Source organism: Macaca mulatta, chromosome 9 (genome assembly GCF_049350105.2).
Source record: "Macaca mulatta isolate MMU2019108-1 chromosome 9, T2T-MMU8v2.0, whole genome shotgun sequence".
Classification (NCBI taxonomy): Eukaryota; Metazoa; Chordata; class Mammalia; order Primates; family Cercopithecidae; genus Macaca; species Macaca mulatta.
Genome location: NC_133414.1, coordinates 144,914,749 through 144,940,668, shown reverse-complemented (window position 1 = coordinate 144,940,668; position 25,920 = coordinate 144,914,749). Strand labels below are relative to the sequence as shown.

Below are 25,920 nucleotides of genomic sequence, written 5' to 3'. Positions count from 1 at the left end.
GGACCCTCTGCCCCCATCCCTGAGAGCCAGGACCCCAGCAAGGTCGGGGGAGGGGCGGGGCACTAGGCCAGGCTGCTGAAGGGCTTGGGCCATCCCGACACCCAGGCACTGCCCAACTCCCAGGCCAAGTTCCATGTCGGGGGAGAACTCACTCCTTGGACTCCTTGGCCCTGCCTGATCCCTGAAGTGCAGACAAAGAGGAGGGACCCTCTGTGGTGCGGGCAGAGGAGATGGGTGGGGGCTGGGGTCTCAGGGTGACCCTCCAGAGGACGGGCCAGGTGCTGTGGGGCCCTCATCACCGAGCCGGGCGCCCTTGTCCACCACGCTGTTCGCAGAAGGGGCAGGAGCTCGGCCTTTCCGCAGGGGCCTGGCCCTCGTGGGGTCTGGGCCATGCACCCTCTTTGCTATGGGGGCCTCTTGTTTGGGTTGAGTAGGAGCCAGAAGGCCTCCAGGTGGAAGAGAAGGAGTGGCCTGTGCAGAGGCTCAGCAGCATCCTGGGGCCCCTGGAGGAGCTTCTGCAGCCGCTCTTCCCCCTGCTCAGCCTCTCCGAGGCCAGGTACCAGGGATGACGTTGCCGCCGGCTCCCCACCACGCTCATGCATGGACACGTGTGTCCAGTGCCGTGGCCAACCACGTGTGCTTGCTGTGCCTTCTCGGCCACCTTTGTTCCAGACTCCGTGCCGCCCGCCTGCTCCCAGGAAGCAGTTCTTCCTGGATCTGCCTCCATTCCTGCCTGGAGGAGAACTGCCCACTGCCCACTCCCCACGGCCCCTCCAGCCCCCGGCCCAAGCGTGGGGTGGGACGGCAAGCACCTCCGAGGGACCGCCCGGGCTCCTTTGATTTGGGGTGGGAAGGAAGGCAGAGGGGACAGACACCTGGCACCGTTTAGCTCGGCTGGTGGATCAGAGATGATCCCGAAATCCTGTGGCTCATCCCAGCCCCACCTCAGTGGGACCATCCCAGAAGTGAGCGTGGGGATTCGTGGCGCTGCTGCCTTAGAGTGAAACAGGCTGAGGAGGGGTCGCCTATATTCCAAGTGTTTGTTATCTGTCTGTTTTCGAATATATCACCTGACTTTCAGAGTGCAGATGCCCGTGGTCGTTGCTGATTCAGGGAAGTCGAAGGGCAAAGACAAGGAGAGGAAAATGTCCACAGGACAACACAGTGAGTGGGGCGGGCACGGCCACTCAGCGCGGGGAGCTGGTCCCGCCAGGAGAGGTGGGGTCGGGATCCACCCACCCATCCAGGAACGCCAAGGGGGGTCAGGAGCCCAGGAGCCCCACAAGCCCTGCAGCCCCTCCCTCTGAGGCCTCCCTGCGCATGGGGTCCCTGGAAGGTTCTGTGCACAGCCACGGACTGGGTCGGAGGGTCCGTGCCTCTCCGGATAGGAGGCTCCGGGTAGGAGGCTCTGTGCCAAGCCCCCTGAGAGCACCACGGAACCCAGCACAGCTCCCTTGCGTGGTGGATCGGCAGCCCCGCCACACCACGCGTGCTTGCTAACAAAACGAATCGTGTGGAGGGACAGGCGTGATGGGAGGCGGTTCCTCACCCCGTTCTGGGGCATCTGGAGGAGAAGGTGGCGTGGAGTCAAGGCGGGCTGCCAGCCTTTCCCAGCGCCCAGCAGCCAAGTCAGGAGACGGAGCCTTGCGGCCCCGTGGGAGGGGTCCCGTCTTCAGGAGCTGATCTCCCTGCACGGCTGTTTCCCAGACACAGTCCAGCCCGAGATTGTGGATAAGATCATCCTGGTCGCAGACAGACATCTCCTGGAGCTGCCACTGGAAGGCCTCTCTGTGTTTGATGAAGGGACAATTTCCTCTGTGTCACGAGAATTTTCTCTTCAAATGTTGTGGAATCGCCTCCATAAAGAAGAGCCAGGTAGGGACTGCCCTTAGCCACCTTATGTCTAATTTTAAAATGGAGATATTTATTTTTCAGATGAAACAATGTTAGCTCCTATCAAAAAATAATCATCAAATGTTGCAACATTTTTCTAGGCATTTATTCACTCAAAGATATTTATAGGATATAAACACTCACCAATCTGGGCAACATGGCGAGAGTGCATCTCTACAAGAAATTTTAAAATTAGCCGGGCATGGTGGCGTGCACCTGTGGTCCCAGCCACTCAGGAGGCTGGGAGCTGAGATGGCACCACTGCACTGCAGCCTGGGCAACAGAGTGAGACCCTGTCAAAAATAAAATATGTATGTATATATATAAACACTCAAAACTACTTATAAAATATCTGCTATGTGCCAGTATCCTGGTGTCAACACACAGGGAAGACGAACTTAATGCCATTCTTGCCCCAACAAACATCTGTTCAAAGGAAGAGACCAGATGTGTAGTGAACAGCCAGCCTCTCCGTTAATCACTCAGACTGTGGAGAGCAATGAGGGAGAGCGCGGATCAGACTGTGGAGAGCAATGAGGGAGAGCGCGGATCAGACTGTGGAGAGCAATGAGAGAGAGCACGGAAGCCCTGGCCTCGGCTGGGATTCGGGGGTGACCGCATTCTGTGACTGAGTGCTGGCTGTGCAGACGTGCCCGGTTTGTGAAACTTCCCCAAGCCCTACACTTGTGGTATGTGCAGTTTTCTGCATGTATGTGGCACTTCAATATCAAAATTAAAAATAAATAGATTGGACTTTTGCTTCCATCTCAGATGAAGTAACAAGGACCAGATTTGTCCTTCCAGCTGAGACAACTGTAAACCAGAGAAAAACACATGAAATGAGGGTTTCAAACACTGACCGGCCCGTCGCGCAGGACAGGGATCCTTGAAAGAGGGGTTGGCTGGTGAGTGCCACGGCGGCCCCCCCGCCCCCCGGCTCTTACTCCCTGGGGAGTTTCCAGGTCACAACATTGTTGGGGGGGGGGCGGGAAGAGCCCAGGGGTCTCCCCAAGTTGAGGACAGGCAGTTTGGAGTCTGGGGAAACCGACAGCTGCAACGTGCAGGGCGGGACGCCCGGAAGGAGAGAGCTGCAAGGAACGGCCACTCCAAGATCTGCAGAGCCCTCGGCAGGAAGACGGCCGCCGCCTGTGTGCGAGGCCAGGGAAAGAGGCAGCTCTGAAAATGGTGAAAAGACGGATAAACACTTAAAACTCCTTTATTTTCAAAATCTCTTTAAAATGTTTTTGAGCAAAAAGTTTAGAGCAAAGGAAAATAATAATGGTATGGGGTTTTATAACATAAATGTGAAATGAATAACAGCACCAAAGATGAGAGGGAGGGAATGGAAGCAAAGTATGTAAAGGCTCCATCCTCTAGAGAAAGTGGTATAACATTACTTGAAGATAGACTGTGATAAAGTTATAAACTATACATCCTCAAGTAATCAATAAAAACAAAACAAGAAAAACAAACAACCCCCCCAAGTTTACAGCAAATACGTAATGAAGAAGATGAAATGGAATCATAAGCAGCCCCTTAATCCAAAAAACACAGAAAGAAAGGGAAGAGAGAACAGATAGGAAAAATAAAAAAGAAATAGCAAGATAGTATATTTCAACCCAACGATATCCATAATCACATTAAGTGTCTAAACACCCCCAACTAAAAGAAAAAGATCATCTGATTAAATGAAAATTCAGCATTCATAATACGCTTCCTCCAAGAAACCCACTTTAAATGAAAAGAAAATGGTGAGTTAAAAAGAAAGGATGGAAAAACCATATCTCTTAGTATCCAAAGAAGGTTGGCATGGTGAGATTAAATCAGAAAAAGGTGGAGTTCATCCTGGGAGTGTGACCAGAGCTACAGCGGGCCGTTCCGTAAAGAGGAGGAGGCTAATTCATGAAGAGGGTGTGAAACCTAAATGTCTGTACATTGATTAACATCGCGGCAAAATACACGAGACAAAACCCACAGAGCCACAGAACAGTCAAGACGCACCTAGGGATGGCTGGGGAGGTCAACGTCCCTTTCTCAACAGTGATGGAGCAAATATGCATCGAATCAGTAGGGTGTGGAGGATTAAACATGCCAGGCAGCCTCATCTCACGGACGTTTATGTGACATTCCCCCCACGGCAGAAGAATGTACACTTTTTTCACACACACACACGGAACATTTGACGAGATATACCCTAAGTTGAGCATAAAACAAGCCACAAAAATATTAAAGGGTCCAAATTACCCACAGTAGGTTCTCTGACCACAGTGGAGTTAAATTAGAACTTAATAACAGAAATCATGCCTGGAAAACCCCAAACACTTGGAAACTAAACATACTTCTTAAATACCCGTGGATAAAAGAAGACATTAAAAGGGAAATTCAGAAAATATTGTGTTGTGAATGAAGACAAAAACAATTTATCATTACTTGTGGATGCTGCTGACGCGCAAGAAGGGATTTACAGAACTAAGCATGTATATTAGAAAGAAAAAAGGCCACAGAGCAATGACCGCTATTTCTATCTTCAAAAATTAGGAAAAGAAGAACAAATTTAACACAAACATAATCAAGGATGATGAACATAAGAACAGAAATCTGGCCGGGCGCGGTGGCTCACGCCTGTAATCCCAGCGCTTTGGGAGGCCGAGGCAGGCAGATCACAAGGTCAGGAGATCGAGACCACGGTGAAACCCCGTCTCTACTAAAAATACAAAAAATTAGCCGGGCACGGTTGTGGGCACCTGTAGTCCCAGCTACTCGGGAGGCTGAGGCAGGAGAATGGCGTGAACCCGGGAGGCGGAGCTTGCAGTGAGCAGAGATCGCGCCACTGCACTCCAGCCTGGGCGACAGAGCGAGACTCCGTCTCAAAAAAAAAAAAAAAAAAAAAGGACAGAAATCTATGACACAGGAAACAGAAACACAAACCAAAAGCAAGTTCTTTGAGAAAAATCAATAAAATTAATACACCTCTAGTCAGGTCAGGCAGATCAGGAAAAGACAGAGACACAAATTATCAATATCAAAAATGATAGAAGGAGCATCACTACAGAGTCAAGAGAGGATAAAAAGTAAATAATGAATAAAGCCGTGTCAATAAATTTAACAACCTACATGAAATGGACAAGTTCCTCGAAAGACCCAAGCTTGCATAATCACTCTAGCAGAAAGGGATGGTCTGGATAGGCCTGTATCTATTAAGGTAATAGACAGTTTAGTTTAAAATCTTCCCCCAAAGAAAAAACCTCTACACCCAGAGGATTTCCACACACATCCTCCCACAGCAATTAAAGAGGAGAGACGCTACTTCCCAGCTGATTTTCTGAGGCTGGCATTATCCGGACACAAACCCAGAGAAAGACATTAGGAGGTTTAAAAAAAAGGACCAATATGCCTCATGAATATAGATGCTAATAACATTCTTAACGAAATGTTAGGAAATGGAGCAAAACGTTACAAGGGTTTATATTATGTCCACGTGGATTTTAACCCAGGAATACAAAGGTCATTTAATATTTGAAAAATCAGCCAATGTGATTCACCATATCCATAAGCTAAAAAATAAAGACTATCCGATGATTGCAATAGATGCAGAAAAGCATTTGACAAAACCCAACATCCACTCCGAATATGAGCTCTTAGAAAACGAGGAGGGGAAGGCAAAGGACACCTGCAGAACAGCTGTCCCTGAGTGTCGCAGGTCAGCAGGAGGCTGAGGCCGTCCCCCAAGGCCAGCAGCCAGGCAGGGCCACCCACTGCAGTGTCAGCACCGTGCTGGAGAGGAAAAGCATCTAGATAGTTCTTCTCTGCGGGTGGTCTCATCATCTGTGTAGAAAGTGTGATCTAGTGAGTGATTTTGGCAAGGTTGAAGGATACAAAAGTCAAGGTCCAAAAACCAATTGCATTTCTATATAACTAACTATCAGAAATTGAAACTTAAAACACTACCATTGACAATAGCTTCCAAGCCGGGAAATACTTAGGGATACATTTGACAAAAGGTGCAAGACTTTGTACACTCATACTATAAAACATTGCTGGGAGAGATAAAAGAACTAAACAAATGGAGAGAAGCATCAGGCTTTTAGATGAGAAGGCCCAATATTGCCAAGGTGTCAACTTGTCCTAAAGTAATCTGTAGATTCCACACAACTCTAGTCAAAATCTCCACAGGTGTTTTTTTTTTTTTGTTTTTTTTTTTTTGTAGAATTTAACAAGTTTATTCTAAAAGTTATATAAAAATGTAAAGGACCTAAAGTAGCCAAAATAGGAGGGCACATGCCACCTGATGTCAGGAGCCCATCACACGGGCGCAGTGTTGACACAGTGGAGCACAGACACGACGGCAGCCGTGTAGACCCGTGGGACGGGGTGGGGAACCAGAAGCGCACCACAGGTGCACAGCCGGGTGGTGGCTGGCGGAGACGATGATGCTGAGCGGAGGAAGGGCATCTCCCTGAGTGGCTGCAGTCCCTGGGCGTTTGTAAAACAAAACACAACAAAAACGAGGCCGCACACCACGCATGAAAATCAACTCAAAATGGATCCGAGACCAAAGACGCTCACATTTCTAGCAGAAAACACTGAGGAAAATCTGTGTGACTTTCAGCAAATTTAAGAATTTCCACTCTTTGAAGGATATTGTTAAGAAAATGAAAAGTTACACTAAGACTGGAAGAATCTGATAATAGTAACAAATTTAGACTATATAAAGAACTCTCAAAACTGAATAAGAAAAAAACAACCCTATAAAAGATTTGAACAGATACTTCACCAGAAAAGATTTAGATAGCAAACAAAGTACGATGGAAAGATGGAAAGATGCCTGACATCATTAATTATCAAGGAAATGCAAATGGAAACCACAGTGAAATACCCCTGCACGCCTATTAGAATGGGCGAAACTCACAAGGTCGACCAGAGGACGTGCTGGCGAGGGTGTGGAACCGGAACCCTCGTTCTTGGCTGAGGGGAATGGTGAATGCTGGAGCCACTTTGGAAGACGGTTTGGCAGTTTCTTAACAAGTTAAACGCAGGCCTGTTGTATGCCGCAGTCATTCCACTCCTAGGTATTTACCAAAGAGATAAGGAGACACACGTCCGCAGAAACTCATACAAATGTTTACAGCAGCATTATCTGCAATGGCCTAAACCGGGAAACCACAGAAAGGTCCATCACCCACGTGACAGACGCCTGGACACCCAGTGAGCAGATGAGCACATCAGGGTGCGGCCACGTGGTGGGGTCCTGCCTGCCAATGAGGGTCGACCGTTGGTGCCTGGGACAGCGTAGACGGGGCCCAGAGGGATTACGCCGAGGGGTGACCGTCGGTGCCTGGGACAGCGTAGACGGGGCCCAGAGGGATTACGCCGAGGGGTGACCGTCGGTGCCTGGGACAGCGTAGACGGGGCCCAGAGGGATTACGCCGAGGGGTGACCGTCGGTGCCTGGGACAGCGTAGACGGGGCCCAGAGGGATTACGCCGAGGGGTGACCGTCGGTGCCTGGGACAGCGTAGACGGGGCCCAGAGGGATTACGCCGAGGGGTGACCGTCGGTGCTTGGGACAGCATAGACGGGGCTCACTCAGAAGGATTATGCCGAGGGGTGACCGTCGGTGCCTGGGACAGCGTAGACGGGGCTCACTCGGAAGGATTACGCCGAGGGGTGACCGTCGGTGCCTGGGACAGCGTAGACGGGGCTCACTCGGAAGGATTACGCCGAGGGGGGACCGTCGGTGCCTGGGACAGTGTAGATGGGGCTCACTCGGATGGATTACGCCGAGGGGGGACTGTCGGTGCCTGGGACAGTGTAGATGGGGCTCACTCGGAAGGATTACGCCAAGGGAAGGAAGCTGGATCCAGGGAGTGCCCGGGGATGGTTTCGTTTTTACAAAAGCCTGGGAAATACAAACTAACGTACAAGTCAGAAGGCAGGTACGTGGCTTCCTGGGGGTGGGGGCTGGGGCTGCGGGAGAAGTTGGGGGAGGGTCGCGGGTGCGGGAGGGAGGTCACAGGCATTTGGGGAAGATCCCGGGGCTGGGTGTGCCGTGGCCTCTGCTGTGGCCGTGACTCATAGGCGTGCACCGTCCAGTCCTGTCGCACTGCTCACTTTCAGTGCAGGCAGCTCCCTGTGGTCAGCTGAACCTGAGCAATCTAAAATTGGACTCTGTATTCTGGCACTTTGACCCTTCCCGTGACCCCAAGCCCTTGTGGAGTCTCCTGCTTGTGAGTGGAATTTTTTTACATGAAATACAGAAAGAGCAAATTTGCATCGGGGTCACAGAAGCTTGCACAAGGGCACAGGCGCGAAGTGGATCTTTGAAGGAGGCGGTTCAAAGACGGAAGCCCCCAAGGATGGAGGCCCCCAAGGACGGAGGCCCCCACAGGTGCTGTGTTCCAGGGAGGCTCCTCCAGGCCTGCCACAGCAGCCGGCGTGGCAGCTTATAGCTGGTCTCCATCTGATTCTGGCCCACCGGGTGCCCTGTCCGTCTGCAGGCCACTGTCAGTCCCTTCTCGGAACTCTGGCTCACCCCTCTGGCCGCCCTCCTGCCTTCACCACATGGACGACGTGTCTGCCCTTCGTGGATATGTCTGCCCTTCGTGGACGTGTCTGCCCTTCGTGGACGTGTCTGCCCTTCGTGGCAGGAGGGCGGCTCCGTGGCCCGGGACTGGGTGGGGCTCAGGCTGTGGAGAGGGTAAGCATGCCAGGTGGAGAGGCAGGGAGGCCGGAGCTGGAGTCGGTTGGCACAGACACGAGGCTCACGGAGGTGTCGGAAACCATTTTTGATAGTGAAGTGTGTCACGTCTCTAGAAAAATGCCCAAATGGAGCACCAGGCAGGAGGCAGGACCTGCTCCCACCCGAGAGCCACCCCTGCTTCCCCAGCCCAGCTCGCCACCCATAGTGCCCACCCTCCTGACTGTACTGCAAAGCCAGGGCCTTTTACAACCTCACCTCCAACATTGGCACCCCAAAATCCTGCAGCCTGGGGTGCCTGTTCTTAAACTCTGCAAATGGCATCTGAAGGCACGCGCTGCGTCCAGCTCCTGCCTGGCTCCGTGGCTGGTCTCTGTGGCTCCAGCTCCTGCCTGGCTCCGTGGCTGGTCTCTGTGGCTCCAGCTCCTGCCTGGCTCCGTGGCTGGTCTCTGTGGCCAGCCATGTTCCACCCTGCACAATTTATCTGCCCCCTGTTACTAGACACCCCATCCGTCTGCATGTCCTGGCGTGCCCGGGAGTCCCAGTCCTTCCGGCTTTTCACCACCCAGCCATTTGTGAAGAGCCCATTTCGTCTCTCGCCAGTCCTGTGGGGTTATCTGGGTTTTGTTCTTTGAGGTTTGTTGGATTTTCCTGGTATACTTTGGATATAATTTTTATTGTTTGTATCAATGACAAATGTCTTCTCTGTACCTGGTCTTTTCACTCTCTTAAATGTGTCTTTTGATGAACAAAATATTTTAATGTTATTATAATCTAATTTATCAATCTTTTTCTTAATAGCTGGTGCTTTAAGATGTGGCATTTATGGGCATTTACAAATATTAATTATTCCAATCAAAGAACACAGGATATCTTCCCATTTATTTATGTCTCCTTCAACTTCTTTCATCAGTGTCTTACAGTTTCCAAGGCACAGATCTCTCACTTCATAGTTGAATTTATTCCTAAGTATTTTATTCTTTCTGATGCTACTAGAAATAGGGTGGCTTTCGGCCGGGCGCGGTGGCTCAAGCCTGTAATCCCAGCACTTTGGGAGGCCGAGACGGGTGGATCACAAGGTCAGGAGATCGAGACCATCCTGGCTAACACGGTGAAACCCCGTCTCTACTAAAAAAATACAAAAAATTAGCCGGGTGTGGTGGCGGGTGCCTGTAGTCCCAGCTACTCGGGAGGCTGAGGCAGGAGAATGGCGTGAACCCGGGAGGCAGAGCTTGCAGTGAGCTGAGATCCGGCCACTGCACTCCAGCCTAGGCAACAAAGCGAGACTCCCTCTCAAAAAAAAAAAAAAAAAAAAAAAGAAAAGAAATAAGGTGGTTTTCTTAATTTCTTAATCAGATAGTTCATTGGTAATATATATAAATACTGATTTTTGTATGTTGATTTTGTATCTTGCAACTTTACTTAATTTATTAGTTCTAACAGTTTTCTGGTAGAGTCTTTGAGGTCTTGTATATATAAGAGCTTGTTATCTACAAACAGATAATTTCACATCTTTTTTTCTGATGTGTGTCCTGTCATTTCTCTTTCTTTTTTAAATTTTTTTTAAATTTCTTTTTGAGATGGAGTCTCGCCCTGTTGCCCAGGCTGGAGTGCAGTGGCGCGATCTCAGCTCACTGCAACCTCCGCCTCCTGAGTTCAAGCAATTCTCCTGCCTCAGCCTCCCAAGTAGCTGGGATTACAGGTGCACGCCACCATACCCAGCTAATGTTTGTAATTTTAGTAGAGACAGGGTTTCCCCATGTTGGTCAGGCTGGTCTCAAACTCCTGGCCTCAGGTGATCCACCCACCTCGGCCTCCCAAAGTGTTGGGATTACAGGCGTGAACCACCGCGCCTGGCCTGTTATTTCTCTTTCTTTCCTGACTGCTCCAGCGGGGACCTCCAGCGCTGTTTAAACAGAAGTTTAAAAGAAGTGTCAAGAGTGGGCTTCCGGCCGGGCGCGGTGGCTCAAGCCTGTAATCCCAGCACTTTGGGAGGCCGAGATGGGCGGATCACGAGGTCAGGAGATCGAGACCATCCTGGCTGACACAGTGAAACCCCGTCTCTACTAAAAAATACAAAAAAACTAGCCGGGCGAGGTGGCGGGTGCCTGTAGTCCCAGCTACTCGGGAGGCTGAGGCAGGAGAATGGCGTGAACCCGGGAGGCGGAGCTTGCAGTGAGCCAAGATCACGCCACTGCACTCCAGCCTGGGCGGCAGAGCGAGACTCTGTCTCAAAAAAAAAAAAAAAAAAAAAAAAAAAGAGTGGGCTTCCTTGCCTTGTTTCTGATCTGAGGTGAAAGCTTTGTGCTTTTCACTATTAGCTGTGGTTTGTCATTAGGTGTGTTTGGGATTTTTAAATCTTTCTTCACCTCATGATCATGAAAATATTCTCCAACGACATCCTCTAAATGCATTTCTCGTTTCCCACCTTTCACGTTTCCACCTAACTGCCATCTGAGATGGACTCTGTGGAGCGGGAGGTGGAGTTTAAGGTTTTCTTCTCTGAGGGGATCCAGCTGTCTGTGCATCGCTTATTGAAACATCCTTCCCGGTGCAGCCACCACCATCGTGGCAGGGGCAGAACAGGAAAGCAGCAGCCGGACTAGACACTCTAACAACAGTGTGGCACGGGCCGCCCAGGGGTGCCCACGGCCCAGCCCCGGTGCCTGTGAGCCTGTGACGTCGCATGGTCCTGGGGCTTTGCAGATACGATTCCAGACTTGAGGTGGGAGACGATCCTGCGGATATGGGAGGGCCCAGGTGATGACAAAGCCCTCACACGAGAGAAGCAGGAAGGCCAGAGAAAGAGCTTGGGGGCTGCGCTGCCGAGGGTGAGGATGGAGAGCATGGCCGGGAGCCAGGAACGGATTCTCCCTGGGAGCCTCCAGGAAGAGGGTGGCCGGGCCGGTGCGCCATTGTGAGCCGGTGAACCCCATTCGGACCTCTGATTCCCAGAACCATCAGACAGGAAGCGGTGCCACGTTTAGCCCCCGTTTTGTAGTAATTGGTTAACGGCAGCCACAGAAACTAACAGAACCCTCACCACAGAGTAACTGAAAATCGGGCTGCCGGTGATCTAAGTCTTTTTGAAATGCATTACCCAGCGGCCACAAAAGGAAGAGAGTGTCCTCAGCCGCGAACCGCTGAGTCTGGGGCGCCGCCAGGTGTGGCCGCACCGCGTGGTAAAACGCTAAGGGCACCACCAGAGAGCTGGTGTGCAAACTCCCAAAGAATAGAGAAGGAAGAATGAATGAGGAAGACGAATGAGCCAGTTACCTCAATCAAGGCATCCAACAGCCAGTAATGGAGAAACACATAGAAAACCAGGACAAATAAAAATAAAACAGTAAGATGGTAGAAGTTGGCCAGTTTATGTTGTATATCAGAAAAAGTAAATTGGCCAACCCTGCTAACGAGACGACGGGAGATAAGAGGATGCAGCTGCATGCCCTTTGCAGGAACCCACCCATCGCAAGTGACCCCCACGTGATAAACCAAGAGAAGCGAAAATGAGTAAATATTTAAGAGTAACCCGGAGGGCTGGTGTCTGACTCTCAAGGGAAACAGACCTCAGAGCCAGGCATTATTAGGGACATGGACACCATGAGAATCAAAGGTTCACCTCCTCAGAGACATGAAATAGCCTCCAAATACAAGAAGCAATAAAAAGTAGAAACTGCGGGGTGTGGCCGTTGACCAGCCCCGACGCTGGGAGATCTTACCGTGCCTGGATTACTGACGGGTCTGACAGACAAAGCAAAAAGAGAGGATTCAGGGTGACGTAATTAACAATCTTGGCTTAATAGAGACATGAAACTCTGTGCCTCAAAAGTGGCGATTTGCAATCTTTTCAACTACGCTGGGAATAATCACAAAATTGAGAAGCAGATCCTACCGTGTCTCAGACGCCGGCAGACGGCCCACACCTGAGGCCAGTGTGAGGAGGGCGGAAAGCAGTTCTCCAAGGCAGAGTTTTTTCCATCCTCGCACACTTGAATATTCAAGACCACACTTCTAAATATCTCATGGGACTCAGAAGAAATGAAATGATCATGGAAATGTCAAAAACTAGCGAGATGTTGCTAAACGTAACTTAGAAGGTGTTGCAGCTGTAAATGTCAATGTTAGAACAGGAAAAGCACCAGGAATTCAGAAGCTCAGCACCTGGTTTAAGAAGCCGGGCGCGGTGGCTCAAGCCTGTAATCCCAGCACTTTGGGAGGCCGAGGTGGGTGGATCACGAGGTCCGGAGATCGAGACCATCCTGGCTAACACGGTGAAACCCCGTCTCTACTAAAATACAAAAAACTAGCCGGGCGAGGTGGCGGCACCTGTAGTCCCAGCTACTCGGGAGGCTGAGGCAGGAGAATGACGTGAACCCGGGAGGCGGAGCTTGCAGTGAGCCGAGATGGTGCCGCCCACTCCAGCCTGGGGAACAGAGCGAGGTTCCGTCTCAAAAAAAGAAGAAGTCAGAGCAAGGAGGCAGAATAATCTCAGGGTGAGCAGAGGAGCACGTGCAGAAAGCAGCCAAGATGACGCCGAGGAAACAGAGATGCCACAGAGAAGAGCAGCCAAGAAAGCCGGAAACGGAAGGAGACAGCCCTGACGACGCACCAGAGGCGACCAGAGAACGTGGACGTCTCCAAGCAACTTTGAACCAATGTAGCAAAACCCCTGGGCAGCAAGGACGAAATACTAGGAGAAAACACTTTGAGAGGCCAGGAAGAAAGCAAACCTGAAGAGTCTCATAACCAATAAAAAAGCACATCGATGGATTTAAGTCTGCCCACAAAAAATATATCCTTTTCTCCATGTTTCCACTGAATTCTGCCAGACTGTCAAGAAACAATCATGTCAGCATTAGATAAATCTCCCCGGTATCAGAAAAAGTAGACAGCTCCTCCCATCCTTCCCTAGGCCAGCCTAACTCCTCCCAGATGCTCCAGAACGGCACAAAAAATGCATAAAAGATAAGCTGTCATCACTCAGTTTAGCCTTTTCACTCCCCTTCTTCCCACTTCCTGACGGGGTCTCGCTCTGTCACCCAGGCTGGAGTGCGGTGACACAATCACAGCTCACTGCAGCCTCCACCTCCTGGGCTCAAGCCATCCTCCCACCTCGGCCTCCCGAATAGCCTGGATTACAGATGCAGGACGCCATTCCCGGCTAGGTGTTTTTTAGAAACAGGAGCTAACTCTGTTGCCCAGGTTGGTCTCGAACTCCTGGGCTCAAGCGATCCTCCCACCTCGACCTCCCAAAACACTGGGATTACAGGCGTGAGACACTGTGCCCGGCCCCAGTTTAACCTTAAAACGCTACAGGTGTCCTAGAAGAACAGTCGTGTGAGCATTTCAGTCAGCTCAGGGTGAAAGCATTTGATAAAACGCACACATTTACTTTGTGAGCCAGGAACCGAACGCAATGCCCCATCCTGATAAAGAAATCCATCAAAAGCTAGAGAGAGCCTCCTTCTTAATGGGCTCCCTTAGAAGCAGCCTCTCTGAAGGGGGTGAAGCATTGAGCCCCATCCGTGCGTCCATTCTGCTGTCTGCTGGAGGCCCCAACATAGGCACACAGAAAGGAAAGAAAAGACGGGGCACAAACAGGAGGGAAGTGGCCATCCTTCCCAGGCACACGGCTGTCTATGCAGAGCCTGCAAAAGAAAGTGTTCATGTAGAAAGGGGCCAGTTGTAAATCCCTGTACAGAAGGCCCTGGAACCGGTGAGGGGCCCAGGCACGGCAGGCACACTGGTGAGTGCCCAGTGGGGTGTGTGAATGGTAGCCAGGTGGGCCTTGGAGCCTTTCGAGAGTGGTTCTTCCTTGAGGGCTTTCCCCAACCCCGTGAACCTTTGCATTTCAGAAGTTATTGCCTTGTCAACTTCACAAAAATTAAAATTGCTTGTTTTCACAACTTGTGTTTTTTCATTGAAGTGAAATTTGCATAACATGAAATTAACCGACAGTGTGGCCGGACGGCTGCCTCGAGCTGCTGCCAAACATCCCTGCCTCTTTCTTGTCTTCAACAGAAGGTGGCGTGAAAAAGGAGGGGAGAAGCAGAGACCCCAAAAAGAGAAGCCTAGTGAAGAAGGGCAGGAAGGTAGGTGGGGGTCTGTGGTGGGGGATCGGGCTGGTGGGCACAGCTGGAGGTCGGGCTTGGGCCCCTGCACCTGGCGTGACCTGCTCTGTGGGCACAGCTGGAGGTCGGGCTCGGGCCCCTGCACCTGGCGTGACCTGCTCTGTGGGCACAGCTGGCGGTCGGGCTCGGGCCCCTGCACCTGGCGTGACCCTGCTCTGTGGTTGCAGGGCAGCGTCCCCCGGACCATCCCCGCTGACTGCATCATAGTCGACTCCGACAACTTCAAGTGTATCCTTTGATGAGCCCCAGTGGGGGGACCGAGACCCCACCCTGTGCTCCCATTTCTCCTTGACCAGGACCCAGTCATCGTGGACCCATACGAGGAGGCCCAGGGCCCAGGTGGGTGCTCCACAGGGCTCCCTGTTCAGGCACACGCCAGCCTCAGGCCTCCTGCCACCCTGCAGTCGTGGGCAGCAGCTGGTGCCCCACTCCTCGAGGCTCCAAAATCTGCACATGTGCTTGCCCTGTGTTGGCTTTAAATATTTTAATTTGTTGGGGTTTTTTCTCTGGCTGGCCTGGTTCTACCATCACCCCACAGGGCATGGCAGGGCACTGACACATCCACCTGCATTCACCGTGATCCCTCCCCAGGGCCCCGGCCCTGCACACGTGTGTCTGATGAAGTACCGTGGTCTGTATCCACCCCGTTCTCCTTGCAGAAATGCTGACTCCTGTCTCCATCACCCAAGACATTTTGGAAAGATTCCAAGACACATTCACTTCGCGATGGGTGGGACATCTGGGAAGCAAGCACTTTCCCAGGTTCGGATCTGGGCTCCCAGGAGTCGTTTACAGTGTGGCAGGTCTCGAGGGTCCAGTGGGGAGCCACTGTCCCCCACCCCCAGCTCCCTGGGTCTGCCCCGCAAGTCCCACCAGGTACAGCAGGCGATGCTGAGACAGACCCAGCTCCTTGAGTCCTCACAGAGACTGGGCGAGGGGCACTGTCCCCACTTTACAGATGGCAACCTGGGGCCCCCAGGGTCACCGATAGCACGTGGTCCAGCAGCAGGGGCTGCCTCTTCACCACCAGCACTGCAGCCCCTCCAGAGACCACTTGCAGACTCTGCCCCCCAGATGCCCTCGGGGTTCTGTGGTCCAGAGGTGTCCACAAGCAGCTAGCAAGGAACCAGAGCAACCAGGGAGAGCCACGGGTGGGAGGGGTCGCTCTATGTCACAGGCTCCATGCCAGGGGCGAGGCTGCAGGGGCAGGTGTGTGCAGAGGCAGGTGCGTGCAGGGGCAGGTGTGTGCAGAGGGGGGTGCTGCAGGGGCAGGGCTGGGGTCCTGTATGGAAGGAGGGAACCCGGGTTTGGCCACTGTCTCCCTGGAGTACTGGGGGTGCCTTGACCTCCACGTGCTGGGCCATTGGGAAAGCCCTCACACTTCCCGCAGCCAGCCCCGCCCGGGGAGGGTGTTCATTCCAGCACAGAAGTCAGTGCTCGTGGGGGGTCCCCTTGACTAGGCTCCGACGGAACCCCTGTGATCGGAGCACAGAGGAGCGAGGCGTGGGCATTGGGAACAAGAAAGAAAGTTCAGTTGAATGCACAAGTGGGACAGGCGTGGACCACACAGGATGTGGCCTGCTTTAAAAACCCACGGTGGGGTCTGGCGTAGGTGCCTGGGCACTGTTGACCCACGCTCTCCTCTCTCTGCAGCCAGGCCCAGTGGGAGCAGGCCCTGGGCAGCTGCAACGGCTTCTTCTTCTATGGGATGGAGAGCTTCCTGTCCCATATATTAGTGGAGAGATTGGTCGCCATGAACTTGCAAGGTGAGAGGGGTCCTCTTGGCACCCCTTCCCCCGGGGGCACAGCACAAATCCGCCTGAGGACAAAGCAGGGCCACTGTAACCTGCTGGTGCTGCCCCCCACCCTCTGTGGCCGCAGCCCCCACCTGCACCCCAACCCTCTGCGGCCGCAGCCCCCTCCTGCCCCCACCCTCTGTGTCCGCAGCCCCCACCTGCCCCCACCCTCTGTGTCCGCAGCCCCCACCTGCCCCCACCCTCTGCGGCCGCAGCCCCTCCTGTCTGCAGGTGGACGACCTCTGCTCACCCCTGCTCCCCCTGCCTGGCCCACACAGACGTGGAAGCCACAGGAGCTTCTGGCCTTCCCGTCCTTCATTTCTGAGTGCCCCCACTCCGCCCAGCACGGCTTTTCAGACCTGGCAGGCCAGGAGTCAGTGCCGGGCCCAGGAGCCCAGGAAGGCTGGGGTGGGCAATTCAGGACCTCACTGGTCACAGCCCCTCCCTCAGGGCCCCGCTAGTCTAATCATAGGCACTTGGGACCTTGCCTTCCCCTTCACTGTCCACCAGCCGTGGAGGGGCTGCCAGGTGTGGTCGGGCTGTGCCCGGCACAGTGACACCCCAGCCAGCTCCAGCACAAGGGGGCTTTTGTCAGGAGGTGGGGATGGCACAGCAGGCTGGGGGCATGGCATGAGCAGAGCACATGCGTGGGGGCACATCACCCCGTCACATGCCACGGCCCGAGGGTGGCGCTGATGGAGACAGCAGGCGCGGCCACTCCACACTGCAGGCTGAGCGGTCAGGAGACAGGCGTGGCTCAGCCCTGTGCCAAGGCCACCACTCAGACTCAGCTCCTGTGGCTGCAGCCCCACCGGGATGCCCCCTCTGGATGCCCCCTCTGCGGGGCCGGCCCACTCGCTGTGACTTTCTCTGGTGGGGTTGCTGATGACCCCGCTGTGCGGGGTTGACGGGAGCCCTTCAGGGACCCGGGAGGCGCTGTGCCCCCCATGAGGTATGTGGGCCCGTTGATGGAGCAGAGCAGGTGTGTGGACACTCGTCCCGTGGCACCTGGCACCTGGGGCCTGCACTTGGGTGGGGCCAAGCAGGACCCCCACTCTGCTCTGCAAGCCTGGGCCTTGGCCTCAGAGGTGCCAGAGCCCATCCTAGGTGGAGCTACAAACGGGCGTCTTTGAAAGTTTAACTCCAAGCGAGGCAGTGAGTGAAGCAGAAGAGGCCTCGCCAGGCTCCCCCGACTCCCCGGCAGCCTCGGCCTCGCGCGGCTGGGGGTCCTTTCAGCAGGAACGGCCGGGCTGCCGGTGGAAGTGGGCAGCCATCCCCTGGCACCCACAGGGCTCGCAGCAGGCACGCCCAGGGTTGCACTGGTCCCCGGTCCCTGCTTCCATGGAGGCCCCAGGCCAGGGTGACCAACCCATCCCCAGTGCCCAGGACTCCCCTGCATCCCAGGAGCCTCCCATGTCTCCACCACACAGGGACACGTGGCCCCTCACATCGGCCCCCAGTCAGTGCTGCCCCCCAGCCACCCGTCCCTCCGTCCTTGGGGAGGGCTCCACCTCATACACCTCATTCATGTGGGGTGCCAGGGTGTCCAGTCATGGTGCGGGCGCCGAGGAAGCTGGGGGGCCCAGGTGGGCTTCCCACACTTCCTGTTGCCCAGCACAATCACCTGGAGGAGGCTGTGAAGGGCCTGGGCTCCTGAGGCTGGCCAGGTCCACTGTGGCCAGGGGGTCCTTGCAAAGAACCTGACGGTCATGAGGTCAGAGCCTGGAACTGAGGGGCCAGCGTGCCATGCCCTATCGTGCCCTGGGGGTGCAGGCCCCACTCGCCCACACCCCCACCCCCGCTCCCCGTGTTGGGCCAAGGCTGCTGAGCCGCTCTTCCCACCCTTCCCATCCCGGCAGAGTGCCAGGTGGCGGTCCTGCTGGACCTGGCGCGGTCCTACCAGAGCTTGAGGCGGCACATGGAGACCGTGGAGCACAGGAGGTGCCTGGCTGCTCGGAGTGGGTGGGCGGGGGTGCTGAGGATGGAGAGGTCAGATGAGCGTGGGACCCACGAGGGAGCAGGGGCCTGCGGGGGCGGGTTTCAAGAATGGCGAGAGCTGTCGGGGCGCACATGCGTTCCAGCAATTGGTGAGGTGTGCATGGGGAGGAGGCGACTCGGCTGGGCCCCTGGCGCCAGCCCACGGGAGCCGGGTCTCCACAGCGCCTCACAACTGTCCCTGGAGGAGCCCGTCGAGGCGGCCATCCTGCTGAGCCTGGTGGGTGTCAAGAGCATCCTGGCAAACCAGTGGCCGACGCTGCTGCAGGACAACGCGCTGCGGGCCAGCGTGCTGTGGGAAAGTGCGTGGGCCCCGGGCACCCGGGCCTGTCCCGTACCCCTTCAGCAAGACTGCCAGGTGTCCATGCCTGCCTGAGGGGACGCTTCTCTCCCAGATCTGTTGGCCGTCGGGAAGCCGGTTGGAGAAACGGTGCGCCTCCTTCAGAAGATGACTGGCGAAGAGGCCGTGAACCAAGGTAGGGGAGGGGCGGCCTGCACCCCGCAGCCTTCAGCACCCTCTGTAGCCGCTGCCCGTGGGGCATGTGCACCCCACAGCCCTGCGGGGACAGGTGTCTCCGCTTCTCCGTGGGGAACTGGGACTCCCGACGTTAACTAGGAGCCGGAAAGGGGGAGGGCTTGTTCTTGCCTGGAAGTTGCCGGCGTCTCTGCACTGCCCAGCCCCCCACGGTGGCAGCGATGGCCTCGGCAGCGACGGCCCACAACGCCACGTGGCTCCAGAACCCAGAGGGAGAGCATCGCGCTCGTCAGACAGCTGATTCCTCGCTGACAGCTCCAGTCACACAATCCCCTCGAGCCCAGGGCTCTCTGGGAACCGGTGGGAAATCCAGGAGGCAGCTGTGCCTGGCCCCTCCCCAAGCAAGGACTCGCAGGGGCCGACAGCCTGCACCACAGTGCCCGACGGCCTCTGGATATGGCCAGGAGTCCCAGCCCAGGAAGAGGCCTCCCAGAAGAGGAATGCGTGGGTTGAGGGGTGTGTCCGGTTGGCCCCCTGGAGAGCAGGCTGCCTGTCACATGGCACCCAGCGCCCATCTGTCTCTCGGCCTCACAGGGCAAAAGTCGGGAAGGGGCACGGGACATGGTCTGTTCTCAAACATGGACGGGTGGAGCCCCACCCAGCCATCCTTCAGAGTCAGCCAAACCCTCCAGCCACGGTGAGGCGGGAGGAGCCACAGAGGAGCTTTCCGGGACCCTGCGTTGAGGCGCCCAGCAGTGCACGGAAGGGGTGGTCTGCCCGGACTAAGAAGGCTTCCCACAAGGCCTTCAGTATCCACCGCTCACCAGGAGTTTATCGTGTAAAGAGCACGTGGTCCACGGTCCGGGGATGCCGGACCCAGGGATCCCTGCTTGTCGGGGGAGGGAGGGAGCGAGGGGCAGGAGGAAGGCGGACGGAACCCACACTCATCCCTGCAAACGCAGAGCAGGGCGCAGACACGGATGCCGCAGACACGGATGCTGCAGACACGGATGCCGCGGTGGTGTGGCTGGTGTGAGGCCCACACGGTGCTCTGCAGGGGAATCGGGGAAGGGCAGAGCCAGGCCGGCTGTTCAGCTGCTGCTGCTCAGTGGTGACCTGCAAGTTCTGGTCCCTGCAATGCAGGCATGAGCCCGGGTGACTGACACTGTTCAAAAGGGGCAGAGGACGCTGCTCCCTGCAAGGCAACCCTGCTAAGGCCGCAGCCACACCCTAGATGGGCGCCCCCCGAGCAGAGCAGCTCGCCTGGCCGAGGGGTAGCGGGGGGGCATTGGGCTTCGGGTTAGGAGGTCCAGTCCTGGTGCCATCACCCGGCTGTGCGGGCCTGGACACCTCGGTGCGGGAGGGGTGCGGGTGGTGGGGGCACCTGGGAGGCCTGGCGAATGGCAGTGTGTTCCCCACAGCGCCCTCAGTCGGAGTAGCCACCGCTCCCCGCACCTGTGCCTTGGCCCTCACCGGGCTGGATGTCCTGCGGGGCCTCAGGGTTTACAGCTCCCGCCCCTTTCTCCACAGACGAGGCTTCTCAGACCTTGAAGGACAAGCTGCCACTGCTCCAGAGCTCTGAGCTCCTTCCCACCACGCTCAACTTGGTCCTGTACGGGCTGCCGCACCATGCCATTGGCTAGCACAGGCCTGGACCTGCATCCCGTCAGCTGCTGTGGCCCTAGCACCTGCCTCTGCCCTTGGCCCTGCCCCTCTGCCAACCCATCCCCACCTCCTGGCTCCCATCCCCAGCTCCCAGCTCTCTCTCCCCTTCCTGGGCCTCTCCCCAGCCCTCAGTGCAGCCTCAGCCAGAGATCCTTCCCCAGTGACTTCCGGCAAAACCGCCTTTCCCTGGGGTGAGGCACCCCCAGCAGGGCCTCCAGGTGCCCGGTGCACGGCTCAGAGCCCCAGCAGACGGAGCCTCTCAGCGCTGCACCGGGCACTAGTGCTGAGTTGCTCAGACCAGAAGCACTGTTTGGACTGTGAGCCTGTTTTTGATTTGAGTGTTTCAGTGAACAACAAAAGCCAGTCTCTGTGTGTGGTGTCTGTGACTTGAGGCTCCGGGTGGGGGGCTCCTGGCCCAGCACCTTCTGGGACGCTGGCCCGCGAGAAATGCGCCCCCTGAACCCAGCAGCTTTCCAGTGTGGAGGTGTGGGTGGGGCTCACTCCAGCCCAGGCCACAGTCCCTGCACATGTGCAGGGCCCCTCAGAAGGAACCTTCCAGAACAAGGAGGCTTGTGGCGGGGCGGGGGGTCTGTGCCAGCGAGCACCATGCAGAGCTTCTCATGAGGAGATGCTTTTCTTTCGCGCACACTCCTGGTGGGCTGCTGCGTCCAGGGGCTCCTGGGGGTCCGCGCACACTCCTGGTGGCTGCTGCGTCCAGGGGCTCCTGGGGGTCCGCGCACACTCCTGGTGGGCTGCTGCGTCCAGGGGCTCCTGGGGAAGGAAAGGTGCCTCCAGATGGCCTTTCTGAGCTTCTGGGTCTGTCTCTCCCACCTCAGCCAGATGGGTGGGGGCTGGGGGTCCATGGGAGGACCATGGGGCCTGCAGAGCCTTCTGGGGACTCGCCCTCCGGCCACACACATGGGCTCTGGCCAAGAACAGGGGAAGGCCCAGGACAGCCCTGAAGGGCCAGAGTGCGAGCCTCGCGTGTTCCCGTCGGCGCTCATGCCTGCCCTCTGCATGGAGCTGTTTCTTCAGCCTGGGACCTGAAAGGTGAAGGCAGAGGGGCAGCCCCCTCCTGCCGTGGGCAACAGGAGCTCAGTGCGGGAGCCACGTGAGGCCAAGGCTGCCTGTGCAACCGCAGAATCTCCTCCATGTCTGATGGGACAGCAGGGGCAACGTGCCGTGAGGGAGGGAAGGGTCTGCTGAAGGCGTTCCCGCCCACACTGCACCCGTGGAGCCCACGTGCCCAGCTGGGCACCCATCCAACTGCTGCGGGGCACTGACACCAGGCCAAAGAGAGCCCAGACAGCTGGGTCAGGACAGGTGGCCCCAAAATTGTCCAAAATAGGTCTATGGGCCAGGTACAGTGGCCCACGCCTGTAACCCCAGCACTTTGGGAGGCCAAGGCAGGTGGATCACAAGGTCAATACATCAAGACCATCCTGGTCAACATGGTGAAACCCTGTCTCTACTAAAAATACAAAAATTAGCCGGGCGAGGTGGTGCTCACCTGTAGTCCCAGCTACTCGGGAGGCTGAGGCAGGAGAATCACTTGAACCCGGGAGGCGGAGCTTGCAGTGGGCCGAGATCGCACCACTGCACTCCAGCCTGGGCGACAGAGCAAGACTGCGTCTCAAATTTAAAAAAAAAGGAAAAAAAAGGCCTACGTACCTATTCCTATAGCTGGAATTTAAAAAACAATAAGGATAACATCAAATGCTGTGAGGACACCAGGAAATGGGCTCTCACACGTTGTGGGGCAGCGTCTCACACGTTGTGGGGCAGCGTCTCACACGTTGTGGGGCAGCGTCTGGAAAACAGTTTCCCTGATTCTTGTCAAGCCGGAACCCAGCAACCGCACTGTTGGGCGTTTAGCCCAGAGGGCGGGAAATACACTTTCACACAAACGCACACACGAGTGTTTATAGCAACCCTGTGTCCGTCCACAAGCAAACGGTCACACCCTGCCCTGTCCACTCGGGGTTAACACTGCCCGGCAACAGAAGCAAAGGAATGGTGGCTCCTGCCCGGACAGACCTCCAGGACTTGGGCTGAGGACAAAGCCAGCCTCAGAAGCTTCACCCATGGCAGGGTGCGGCTTGCAGAGTGTCTCAAAGCGGCCGAGCTCTGGCACTGCACAGTGAGTGCGCCTGGCACGGGGGCCGGCGGCTGACACACCAGTTGTGTGTCTTGATTGTGACAGCAATGCCCGTCGCTGCCTGAGGAAGGAACGCCTGTACAAGTGGTGAAAACAGACCACGCACCCGCAGTTCACCGAGAGCGTGAACCTGTCTCACGTCCCGGCTTTGCCGCCTGCTGCAGCTGTGCCGTGTCACCGCTGGGGAAGCCGGGGAGCGGACATGCGGCGCCGTGCACCGTTTTTGCAACTTCCTGTGAATCTATCATTAATTTGACATAGAAATTTTAAATGCACATCTTTGATAATATTGAAAGGTTATGTGTGATTTCCCTTTTTTGTTTGATTTTTCTTTTTTCAAATATATACACATACTTGTTTCAGTTTAGGAAAAAAAAAAAAAAGCTAACTAATGACCAGGAAATAAATTCAAATCAGAGCTGCGCTGGAAATATGGGCTCCCTTCTATGGAGCTGCTGGCGCCCACCCAAACAACAAGAATAAAAGCTTCTGGAAATATTTCATCCGTGCAGTACCACATTTTTTACCCTGCGCTGTGTCCACGCATGTGAGAAATATTAAACAGTGAGTGCTGTTCCATGCATCACAGGCTTTAAAATAACTTTCTGAATTATGTCCCGGCAACATAACAAATCACATTATCAATTAGCTTCCATAACAGAAGTGGCATTCTGTAATATATTCAAGCATAAAAAAATTGCATCGGTGAAATTTATGTAACCCTAAAAACTATAAGGCAAGAGCAGAAGGCTTGGAATTTATTGGAGATGATGGGGGACGGAGGGCGGTCTCGCGGTGTCAGCCGTCAGCCTGCAGGCCCTGAGCACACTGCAGAAACCACGCGGACTGTGGGGGCCGGGACTTCCAGGAGATGCGAAACCAGCCGGCGGGCCCCCAGCCCAGGCCTCCCTCGGGATGGGGGAGGCAGGGACCCTCCTGCACTGCTGTCCCCACTCGGGCAGTGACCGGGTGAGCACAGGCCCCAGGCCACACGCTCGGCAGCCCCATCTTCTCCCTGGAAAGCAGCTGGAAACCTGGCCCGGGCCTTCGGGAGAGCACGAGGTGAGGCTCACTGTGCCCAGGCTGGGGGCTGCCCCCCCAACTTCCTGACTGTGTGCTGGGCGAGGTGACTTCCCTCCAGACCTGGTGATTCCCTCCTACGAGGCCTCGTCCTGCTCGGGTCCCAGGTGGGTGGAGGGCACCCCCAACAAGCCGCCCAATTTGGTGCCCTCAGTTCTTCCACCCTCTAAAAACGTCCATTTATTAGTTGACAGATGGAAAATGTTTACACATTTAGAACGAGGGTTTTTAGGAAGCGCTCCCTCGTAGCCCGCACCCAAAGCCACACCAGACGGCAATGTTGAGGGGTCCTTTCTGGCCCCCGTCAGCCTCCGTTCCCGCACAGTGAAGCTTGTGCTGTGTCTCCAGTACCTTTCCCGGCTTCCCCACTTGGAGATGGTCAAGTCCAGGTCCTCGTTTAAAGCCCCCCTTACCCTGCGACAAGCACCTGGCAAGGACCCTCTAAAGGAGTGTGAGTCCCGGCAGCCCGGTCTCTGGAACGCAGCCTCAGCCCCTCACTGCACCGGCGGAGGGGGCCTCTCTGGACAGGGTGGGGCGACAGGGCCCCATCAGGTCTGGGCCACAGCAGAGTGGGCTGGGGGGCCTGGGCACAGCTGGTGCTCCCCGTCCCATACCCACTGGGGTCACACACGTGTAGCTTGGAAGGTGGGTCCCCGAAGTTCCCACCCAAAAGGCCGAGGGAAGGCCAAAAGGTGTGGCCAGCACCCTGCAGTCGTTCCTCTTTTAATCCCCAGGTGCACCTGCCGCCCCCTGACCTCTACCCCACCTCCACCTCTCCCTGCTTTGGCAGCCTCAGGCCCTCCCCTGCAGCCTGGGGGCCTGTCCTGGTGCCCCTGGGTTCCTGGAGCTCCCGGTTTGTCCCCTGAGCCACGCCCTGGCCGTCCTCCCCGGAAACACAGGGGCTCTGGGCCGGAGCTTACAGGCACAGCCAAGAGGCCTTTCAGACGGATTTGGATGAAGGAATTAGGCGGGTTAATAAAACTAAAATGTTCACAGATGCTTGTATATAAATTTCTATTAAGTTGCCTCATCCAACACTGGTCTCTAATAGTTTAATTTCTGTGTTAAATAATTAAAACTCTATCTTCAATTGCTGTGAACAATTGTTTTCCTTAATGATCTTCCCAGAGGAGCCAGTAATTTTATATCTTGTAAAAATGATTAAATGGCATCATTATCCCATATCTCTGAAATATAACTCAGCAACTCCAGGAGAGGCCATTTGTATTCAATTAATGCTCCCTCGTGCGAGACGTGGGTGTCACCTCACGCCAGCCTCACCCGGCTGTCCTCTTTTTATGATGACGATGATGAAGATGGAAACCACCAGTTTAATTATCCCATTTCCAACACAGAAATCAATTTCCAATACGTCTTCACCCATAAGAAAAAAAGGCAGCCGTGGTTCCTGGGAAGGGCAGGAGGAGCGAGAGTCCTGCGAGGGGACAGCGCTGTGGGGACAGGGCCGTGGAGACCCGGCCAAGGGGGTGGACCTGAGGCTCTGGGGTCGGTCAGCTGCTCATCCCCCTCCCAGCCCCTTCCCACGTGCAGGGCTGGGCCCTGGGAGCTCCCTGCCCCTCCTTGCTGAGCTCAGGGCTCTGCACCCTCAGAGGGGCCTGGGCCCCCCACCTCTGTCCTGTTCCCAGGGGTTACCCTCCCCTGCCCCTCTGGGGCGTGGGTTCCTGGGATGCTCCCGCTTGCTGGGCCGACATGCTGACCCCCATCGGCCCGTCCTGCTGTCCTGGAGTGGCTTTAGCGTGGCGCAGAGCCACTCCTGCTGTTAGGGTGACTCGAGGGACACGCCTGCCTGGCTACTCATCACTGTGCTAGTGGCCAATATAATCTAATTGTTTGACATTTTTATCACAATTCACTGGGACCGGAGTGAGATGGCTAGACTGACACCCCGTGCAGTCGGCTAATGGCCACACAATTACGGGGAGCTCTTACATGTTCTTATTACGGATTTTAATTCCTTGTGACAAGAGGCAAGAGACGGGTTAAGATAATGGGGACGCGGCTGAACTCC

At 55.5% G+C, this 25,920-nt stretch overlaps 1 protein-coding gene across 1 annotated transcript in view; it reads left to right on the top strand.

Annotated features, from left to right (window-relative positions):
- Window positions 1-21,016, top strand: part of CFAP46 (cilia and flagella associated protein 46) — a 128,339-nt gene extending 107,323 nt beyond the window's left edge. Inside the window, 11 exon segments of the mRNA NM_001190957.3 lie at window positions 435-556; window positions 1,082-1,164; window positions 1,708-1,875; window positions 14,613-14,683; window positions 14,890-14,950; window positions 15,026-15,061; window positions 15,382-15,484; window positions 16,376-16,488; window positions 18,378-18,459; window positions 18,909-18,989; window positions 20,519-21,016. Coding sequence (NP_001177886.3) covers window positions 435-556; window positions 1,082-1,164; window positions 1,708-1,875; window positions 14,613-14,683; window positions 14,890-14,950; window positions 15,026-15,061; window positions 15,382-15,484; window positions 16,376-16,488; window positions 18,378-18,459; window positions 18,909-18,989; window positions 20,519-20,570 — 972 coding nt within the window. The 3' untranslated portion in view covers window positions 20,571-21,016.
- The last annotated feature ends 4,904 nt before the right edge of the window (window positions 21,017-25,920 follow it).